Source organism: Oncorhynchus gorbuscha, linkage group LG06 (genome assembly GCF_021184085.1).
Source record: "Oncorhynchus gorbuscha isolate QuinsamMale2020 ecotype Even-year linkage group LG06, OgorEven_v1.0, whole genome shotgun sequence".
Lineage (NCBI taxonomy): Eukaryota > Metazoa > Chordata > Actinopteri > Salmoniformes > Salmonidae > Oncorhynchus > Oncorhynchus gorbuscha.
Window position 1 is genome coordinate 22,253,645 of NC_060178.1, and position 9,862 is coordinate 22,263,506.

A 9,862-nucleotide genomic window follows, 5' to 3' on the forward strand; every position below is an offset into this window, starting at 1 on the left:
GTATCACAATTAGGTTTGCACATTTTGTGGGAAAATTCAGGTGGAAACTATCCGTGGGAATTAAAAGGAATATGGGAATTAACAGAAATATGCAAATTAACATTAATACCATTTAAAATTGAGATGGTTTTTTTTGTATTGGATATATTTACCATAAGTCGACATAATTGAAATGATTAAATCCATCCATTAGAAAAATAAATAAAATGTAGTTACAAATTGAACATTAATGAAATTGGATGATTTCACTGAACAAAAGGGAATACTGAATGATCTCCCACAAACATTTTCAACATACATATGTAAAATGATAGTCTCGAAACAAAAGCTTTGGTTGTCTTCCTCTCAGGCTTCCATGTCTTCTCCCTTGACCTCCTCAATGTCCACCTCTTGAACATCAGACTGAGGCCTCATCTTCACTGTCGCTTTCCAACCTTGTTGAGGATGGCTCGTCGTTAGGCTCAAAAAGCCTCAAATTTGGCACGGTGGAAAATTTGGCCTCATCCAGGCAACGGCGGTAAGATACGGTAGTGATGACACCATAGGCCTTGTCGATCTCTGCACCAGACAGGATGCTCTTGCCAGCATACTTGGGGTCCAACATGTACGCTGTAGCGTGTTTGGGCTTCAAGCAGAAGTCTTCACACTGATGCATTTCATAACTTCAGTTTCCCCTGCCTGGGGCAACAGTGAAGTGGGCAGGGTGGTCCGGATTTCATCCCATACATTGGGAAGCAGAGTCTGAACATCAGACAGGATGGCATGGTCTCCCTCAATCCATGCAATGGCAACTGCAATAGATTTCATGAGTTTCAGGCTGCTTACCACTCTCTCCCAAAATACATAATCCAGGAGGATCCTCTTGATGGGGCTGTCCATATCGGCAGACTGCGATATGGCCATTTCTTGGAGAGACTCCTTCCCTTCCAGGAGACTGTCAAACATGACACCACCCCAACGGGTGTTGCTGGGCAGCTTCAATGTGGTGCTCTTATTCTTCTCACTTTGCTTGGTGAGGAAGATTGCTGCAATAACTTGGTAACTTAACCATTTCTTTGGCTCTCTTGTAGAATGTATCCATTGTTCAGTGCCATGATGTCCTTGAGGAGCAGATTCAATGCATGAATAGCACAGCCAATGGGTGTGAAGTGAGGGTAGGACCAAGCAGCCTTCATGTTCGCAGCATTGTCTGTCACCAGTGCAAATACCTTCTACGGTCCAAGGTCACTGACTACTGCCTTCAGCTCATCTGCAATGTAGAGACTGGTGTGTCGGTTGTCCCTTGTGTCTGTGCTCTTGTAGAATACTGGTTGAGGGGTGGAGAGGATTTTGTTAATCATTCCTTGTCCACGAACATTCAACCACCCATCAGAGATGATTGCAATACATTGTCCTTTCTCTCTGATTTGCTTGACCTTCACTTGAACTCTGCTGAACTCTGTATCCAGTAAATCTGGTTGGGGGGAGTGTATGCTGGGCGAAGAACATTCAGAAATCTCTTCCAATACACATCGCCTGTGAGCATCAGGGGTGAACCGGTGGCATACAAAGCTTGAGCAAGACATTCATCAGCAATTCTCTGACTACGTTCCTCCATTGAGTCAAAAACAACTTATGATTCCAGGAAGAACATGAGCTGTTGCTATCGATAAGGTGTCCGATTCATCATTTTCACCTCGAATAGAAGTAGAGGGACTTTTGTCAGAGGTTGCTTGTTGTGAGAGCTGAGGGAACTTTATGCACTTGGCCAGATGATTCTACATCTTCGCTGCATTCTTCACATATGATTCGGCACAGTATTTGCAAACGCTACACAGATTGTCCTTCTACATTAGCTGCAGTGAAATGTCTACCCATCAGATAGTGCCAGTTGCATTTACCTGTAAAGATTAGATTTTTTTTTGTAAAAAACAAAAATACAATTCCATTTACAGATAAATACACCTGAAACCCCACCTCTTTAAGGAATACCTAGGATAAGTAATCCCTCTTCCCCCCCTTAAAATATGTAGATGCACTATTGTAAAGTGGCTGTTCCACTGGATGTCATAAGGTGAATGCACCAATTTGTAAGTCGCTCTGGATAAGAGCGTCTGCTAAATGACTTAAATGTAAATGTAAATGTAAACTAGCATAGCATTTAGCATTCGCATCAGAAGGAAACATTTTCACAAAAACATTCAAATAAATCTTTTACCTTTGAAGAACTTCGGATGTTTTCAATGAGGAGACTCTCAGTTAGATAGCAATGTTCAGTTTTTCCTGAAATATTTTTTGTGCAGGAGAAATCGGTCCGTTTGGTGCGTCACGTTTGGCTACCAAAAAAAAAAATGAAAATTCAGTTATCCAAACGCCAAACTTTTTTCCAAATTAACTCCATAATATGGCATACGTTGTTTAGAACCAATCCTCAAGGTGTTTTTCACATATCTCTTCAATGATGCACACTTCCAGGAACGATACTTCGCAGTCTGTATCGCATGGTAAACTTTTTGCCACTGAGAGTTACGCACCAACGTAGACAAAGGACACCGGACGGGCCCCTGGCAAATGTCTCTTATGGCCAATCTTCCAATGATATGCCTACAAATACATCACAATGCTGCAGACATCTTGGAGGAACGGCAGAGCGCATAAGCTCGTTCACAGCATATTCACAGCCATATAAGGAGACAATGGAAAACAGAGCCTCAAAAATCCTGCTCATTTCCTGGTTGAAGTTGCATCTTGGTTTCGCCTGTAAGATCAGTTCTGGGGCACTCATATCTTTGCAGCTTTGAAAACGTCAGAGTGTTCTTTCCAAAGCTGGCAATTATATGCATAGTCGAGCATCTTTTTGCGACAAAATATTGCACTTAAAACGGACACGTTTTTTTATCCAATAATGAAATAACACCCCCCCTAGCTTCAACTGGATAAGGGAGGTAAAGGCAAAAAAAGTCCATGGTGGCAAAGTAAATACAAAATAGCAAGTAAAACACTGGAATGGTAGATTTACAGTAAAAGAATGTGCAAAGTAGAAATAAAAATAATGGGGTGCAAAGGAGCAAAATAAATAATTTAATTAAATACAGTAGGGAAAGAGGTCATTGTTTGGGCGAAATTATAGAAAAACAACCAATCATAACCACTAGTTAACTACACATGGTTGATGATATTACTAGATATTATCTAAGTCTATACAGTGAGTGCAAATGAGGTAAATTAAGGAAATAAATAGGCCATGGTGGAGAAGTAATTACAATATAGCAATTAAACACTGGAATGGTAGATCGGCAGAAGATGAATGTGCAGGTAGAGATACTGGGGTGCAAAGGAGCAAAATAAATAAATACCAGTATGGGGATGAGGTAGGTAGATAGATGGGCTGTTTACAGATAGGCTAAGTACAGGTGCAGTAATCTGTAAACTGCTCTGACTAAACTGCTCTGACAGCTGGTGCTTAAAGCTAGTGAGGGAGATGTGAGTCTCCAGCTTCAGAGATTTTTGCAATTCGTTCCAGTCATGGGCAGCAGAGAACTGGAAGGAAAGACGACCAAAGGAGAAATTGGCTTTGGGGGTGACCAGTGAGATATACCTGCTGGAGCATGTGCTGTGAGTGGGTGCTGCTAAGGTGACCAGTGAGCTGAGATAAGGCGGGGCTTTACCTAGAAGAGACTTGTAGATAACCTGTAGCCAGTGGGTTTGGCGACAAGTATGAAGTGAGGGCCAACCAACAAGAGCGTACAGGTCGCAATGGTGGGTAGTGTATGGGGCTTTGGTGACAAAACAGATGGCACTGTGATAGACTGCATCCAGTTTGTTGAGTAGAGTGTTGGGAGGCTATTTTATAGATGACATCACCGAAGTCGAGGATCGGTAGGATGGTCAGTTTTACGAGGGTATGTTTGGCAGAATGAGTGAAGGATGCTTTGTTGCGATATAGGAAGCCGATTCTAGATTTAAATTTGGATTGGAGATGCTTAATGTGAGTCTGGAAGGAGAGTTTACAGTCTAACCAGACACCCAGGTATTTGTAGTTGTCCACGTATTCTAAGTCAGAGCCGTCCAGAGTAGTGATGCTGGATGGGCGAGCAGGTGTGGGCAGCGATCGATTGAAAAGCATGCATTTAGTTTTACTTGCATTTAAGAGCAGTTGGAGGCCACGGAAGGAGAGTTATGGCATTGAAGCTCGTCTGGAGGTTAGTTAACAGTGTCCAAGGAGGGGCCAGAAGTATACAGAAATACAAATGAAAGAGGGAAATAGTCCTATAATTCCTATAATAGCTACAACCTAAAACTTCTTACCTGGGAATATTGAAGACTCCTGTTAAAAGGAACCACCAGCTTTCATATGTTCTCATGTTCTAGGCAAAGAACTGAGCTTTCTTACAAAAAACATATTGCATATATAAAATCGGTCGACCTCTAGTATAGAGTACAGTATATACATATGAGATGAGTAATGTAGGGTATTATATTAAGTGGCATTGTTTAAAGTGGCTAGTGATACATTTTTACATCAATTTTTCTAATATTAAAGTGGCTGGAGTTGAGTCAGTATTTTGGCAGCAGCCACTCAATGTTAGTGGTGGCTGTTTAACAGTCTGACGGCCTTGAGATAGACTGAAAAACAGCTTCTCGGTCACTGTTGTAAGCTAACTTTTTTTATGAATTTAAGCAAAATACCTGGGCTTAACTGTCATGGAACATTTCGGAATGTTTCTGACCCTTTGCAACCCTAATCATGATACCCGATATCATCACCAGGGCATAAAATTACGTTTTTGGTCTACCAGCCACTGCGGCAGGTAGATTTAAAAACCTACCACTAAGACTTTTTTACTAGGTACATGTTTTCTTGCAGGTAAAATTAAATATTTGCATACCCCTGATCCCTATATTGAACCAAAAAAAGACTTTCAAATGCAGGTGAAAGTTTAAAAAGTTAATTTGATGTCCGCGTTTTGAAAATGCTGATATCTGAACTCTAACGGAAGACCTTTGCGATACCACAAGAAAAAAAAAAGTTTATTAGCCAAAGTCATAGAATGGCACTTGATCCGGACAGCAACTGCTCTGTTCAATCGTTGGGCATCTTGAGTTCCACATCACTACACTTTAAAAACTGTATGTCCATTTTTTTGAGACAGCCATGTATGCATTAGTAAATCAATTTGACTTTGTTTTTTACAAATCTAACTACATAACAATGGTAAATCTCTATTCATAAACTGGGTAAATCAAGATGTAGTCTAGGTCTATTCGCAATACAGGCTAATGCTGCTTATTCAATAGGAGTGTGTGCCTGCAGAGTTATTGAGCTTGTATTAGGTGATTTCATTGTACGAGAGATGACAATCCCTTCCATTTAGGATTTATTTTATAGGCAACTGATAGAACATTTTTATTGTACCGATCAACAACATTTACATAATAAAGCTCTCTTTTATAAAAGTGTGCGCTGTCTCTTTAAGAAAGTAATGATGTAATTTCCAAGGCTGTGACTATAGAATCTGGTGGAAACCAGACAGGAGGAGAGGGAGACTGAGACAAAGACATGAGTGACTTTGTTGAGAGACTAAGTGAATTAATCATTTTTTGGTGACAATCTTAGAAATCAGAACATTTTGCATTATGGTTGAAATATTATCACAAACAAAGTACTAGGGTAGTGAATTCATCTCTAAACTAGCATGGAAAGTTAGCCTACAATTAAAGTTGGAAGCTACTGGTATCGTCTTGAATTGTATAAAAAATAAATGTTTTTAAAAAGTGTTCTATCCTGTATGGACATAGTTTCGAAAACAGTAATGAACAGTTTCAACATCTCTACATGCCATGTTGCATTTATTGAAGTGTGTTCTGTGCAGCATGAGTGGGGAGCTAACAATGCAGCTCAGACAGCTCTAGCAATGAATTAGTAAGTAGAGTAGACACTTTGCACTATAAAAAGGGGCTGCACAGATTGAGAGGATCAAGTCTGTCTTTCACGTGAGACACATTTGACTGAAGTGCCGAATGTAACAAATTCTACTAACAAACCATTTACTGAAAAAGTAACAGTTTCGGTATAAGCGCAACAATAACGCCCACTCCACCAGCTTTTGTGCTGATCCAAGCTTTAGTGCTGTGTAAGAGTAAACTATGTCCATGCTGGTATTCATACTGAACATTGGTCACTCCTTATAGAAGTCAGTTACTACTATTACAGCAACCATCAGGATTAAACCAGCCATTACTAGGGCCATTAGTTTTTCCTAACCCACCAAGAAAAACTCTGGTTTCTAGTTATAAGTAATCAGGTCAGGTAAATCTTATGGCCCTATTTACCATCACCAATGGGTTAAATTATGCAACTTCGCTCCATACTACACTCCTCTGCATGTAAGAGAAAAGTATGAACAAGGTGAAGTCAGTTGTGTGATGCATCTATGTTGTCCAAGAAGCCACTATGTTGTATTATTTTACAACCATGTCATCAACCTGACAGTCACTGTGATAGAGCTTAGTTATGTCAGCCCTGGAGGCACAGCGGCACAAAAGGCCCACCACGAGGATGTCTGATTTTGTGACCCAAGCTCCAGATTATGTCTCTGATCTAATTATTTTCTTAAATTGCTGCTCCCCCCCCCCCCCCCCCAACTATGAAAACACAAGAACGATCTGAAGAGACATTAGCTCTGACTACAGAACCCATGAGACTTAACCCACTGTAGCTTACTTACTGAACAGCGTAAACTAGCCTATGCTCTAGTAATGCCTGAAACATTGATTTCAGTTTACCATTCAAACTATAGACATCTATGATAATTAATCTTCGGTAAACAGAGAGAAATCTAGAGTGAACTAAGGTCAACTGAGCCAGTGTGTTGTTCAGTGGTGTCATTGAGGCTATATGCTGTATACCCACTTTTTCTTCCAGTGGGCACTTCTTCACTTCTTAATCCCAAAGTAGTGTAGGAGGGATACGCTGTATTAAAAATGTAGTACAAGAGAGAAATCATACACAAAGTAGCCTACACAAAAAACGTGAAATATACATTTACATGCGCCCCGTTTCAGTGGAATAGACTAGCATCTAGGCAGCAAGAGTGCACAGCTCTCATTGCATGGAGCAGCTCGCAGAAGGACATCGGTAGCCGGTAGGGTTGGTAGGAAAGTAATTTGAATTTATGATATCTACCAGTGAATGGTAACTAAGGATATGCTAACCAGGTATTGAATAAGTTTGGTCCGAAGCCTTGGTTGAATCTTTGCCATGCGTAATTCAGTCATCATCCTCTGTTTGAATAAAAATGTCTTAAGGCTTCCCCAAAATAACCTTCCCAATTAAAATGTTGACTGCAAAGTAGGCCTACTTGGTAGAAGGATATGATGTGTATCAATCGGGATGGCATTAGCTTTGCAAACTCTGCCATCACATACAGCAGCAGGTAGCCTAGTGGTTAGACCAGTAACCGAAAGGTTTCTGGATTGAATCCCTGAGCTGACAAGGTAAAAATCTGTCATTCTGCCCCTGAAAAATGCAGGTAACCCACTGTTCACCGGTAGGCCGTTATTGTAAATAAGAATAAGTTCTTAACTGACTTGCCTAATTAAATAAAGGTTACATTTAAAAATAAAAATGGGACAACAATACAGCACAAAAACACTGCTAGCCAAGGGGTCTCTTGATAGGTGAGCAATTGTATTAAACAGCAACTACACCCAAAAACAACAAATATTTTTTTCCCAGACCTCAAAAATGGTCTCCTGATAAGCATTGTTGAGGACTTACATCACATGTCCCTTTTCTTTACAACAAACATGTGAGAAAGTGAAAACCTGAAAGATCAGAAAAAATAAACTATACTATAGGAAAATATTTTTACAGTATATACACTTCTCCAGGCACCACGCCACCACTGGTGTTGTTGAATGTACAGCTTTGACAGATGGGCCATTTCAATGTTACCATAATTTGTGTAGAATCATAGGTGTTGGGCCTATATAGTAGCAGGATTTCGAGTACAGTGTTTTTCTCAATGCCATTCAAATCATAAAGTGAAATCGGCTTTATATAAATCGATAACGTTATCAACATATGGAAACTGTGGTTTACTTCAGCAGTCGTTATGTAATTGGGGGCAACTTGCTTTGCATACTATAAATATTTATACAGCAAATACACTGTCATGTCATTAGACATAGCAACAGCATAATTTATGCCCTGATGAATGGTATCACTTCAGCAATGATGCTTTATTGACTCCGACATTTAGAGCAATCACATACGAATTCCAGCAATTGAATAATTCAGGCATCTTTCTGCGTAATTCAATTATGGGTTAGGGGTGTGTATGGAGGAAGAATGGTTTAATGTTACTGTACCCAATAAAAGCAGTTTGAGTTCCCTCCTCGCGTCCCGCTTGTCTCGGCGAAGCTGCTTATCGATCTCGGCGTTGATTCGTTTGGACTCCTTCGCCTCCTCGCTCAGGCAACAAGCCATCATGGATTCTAAAGTCATCACCGCAGTATTTAAAAGCCCGACTTGAATGAGGCGTGGGCGCCTTAGTAGCAAATAATTGTTCTGATCCCTTTTGTAAATCAGAATGGACAGTCCAGTGGTAAAAACAAATTAGTGTTGTGGATGCAACAAATGTAGTCAGTTACCTACGATTAAGTTTGCCCTCCTTCGAAGACGCCTGTGTGCGAGCTGCTGTATCATTAGCAGCAGCTACAGAGTATTTCACAGCCTGCAAGTCTCGTGCAACTGTCAAGTTTGGGTTAATATAGTTGAAGCAGACATATAGATAATGAGGCCCAGTTAGCTCTGCTAAACTCGACAGCAACTAACCAGCGACGACAGCTGAATTTGCTAGCTAACACTTGACAGTCAGGATAAGTCTGGATAACTTAGCTAGATATTTTTCGTTTCTCTCCAAAAACGAACAATCTATTTCTTGCCAAATGTTGTAGTTAGCTCTAGCATCAACTCCTCCAACGCATCTAAATTGCCGTGTGCTTACCAACCCAGGTCCCGGAGACAAGGGGACAAACTTGGCTGCCACATCTGTACAGTCTCCTGCTTCGCCTAGCCGCCCCAGAACCAATACCTTAAAACGCCCGAGAAGTGACAAAAAAACGTATGTGAAACTGTCCATCAGCCAACTAAAGGAGTAACTACTTGTCAAACCACAACGGAGATTTAGGAAAATAATAAAAGCCGAAAAATAATCCTTAAATCGTTTTATTTATTTAGCTAGGATAGCAAGCTAGCTATCTCGTGTGTTGCTTTTGCTAGCTAGCTAGATATGGCTTACTCGCCAGCGGTAACGTTAGCTAACTGGCTAAAATGGATAGCTAGCCATTTATATTATATTTAGCTAGCTAAAACGCCAAATATGGCTAGCTAACGTTCATTGTGGTAACATTTTCCAAAAACGTAGCTAGCTAGGTAGACTCAAACTAGCTATCAAAAACCTAACTGACAGCAAAAGTGACCTTATCTGTTTTTCGCCTCCCTTTGAATTTTTTTCCTTCATCCCTCGGTGTGATGTACACACTACTTTGTTGCTGGCGACACTTCGGGAAAAAGTGACTGACAGAGCGAAAGCAAATCAAAACGGAGAATTGAGGTGGTTAATCATAAGTGAAAGGGTGGGGTTTACGCTGTCTACGGGCAGGTTTTAAAAGTTTAGAGAAACCTACAAACTCTTTCCTTTGGTTGTCACTAGTTACCCCAGCCACAACGTCGAAATTTGCTCGTACAAATTCATGAAATCAGACATTTACTTTTTGATCATTATATAAGGTTAGCAGTGGTTATAGGTTTGAAATCAGTTTAAGATGGTAATTTGTAGAAATTGGCGTGGTTTATATATCATTATGACAACTAGAG

The 9,862-nt window shown here is 40.4% G+C and overlaps 1 protein-coding gene across 7 annotated transcripts in view; it reads right to left on the minus strand.

The window, feature by feature from the left end:
- The window catches only part of gna11b (guanine nucleotide binding protein (G protein), alpha 11b (Gq class)), a 61,927-nt gene extending 52,345 nt beyond the window's left edge, over nucleotides 1-9,582 (minus strand). For 2 of the 7 annotated variants that reach the window (XM_046352654.1, XM_046352650.1), the window contains exons 1-2: nucleotides 8,635-9,582; nucleotides 8,353-8,478 (exon numbers count right to left, since the gene is read on the minus strand). In XM_046352654.1, coding sequence (XP_046208610.1) covers nucleotides 8,353-8,478; nucleotides 8,635-8,689 — 181 coding nt within the window. In that variant the 5' untranslated portion in view covers nucleotides 8,690-9,582. Of the gene's footprint in view, nucleotides 1-8,352 lie in introns of all 7 variants that reach the window. The other 5 variants (XM_046352652.1, XM_046352653.1, XM_046352651.1 and 2 more) reach the window with 5 other exon arrangements.
- Nucleotides 9,583-9,862: the final 280 nt, after the last annotated feature.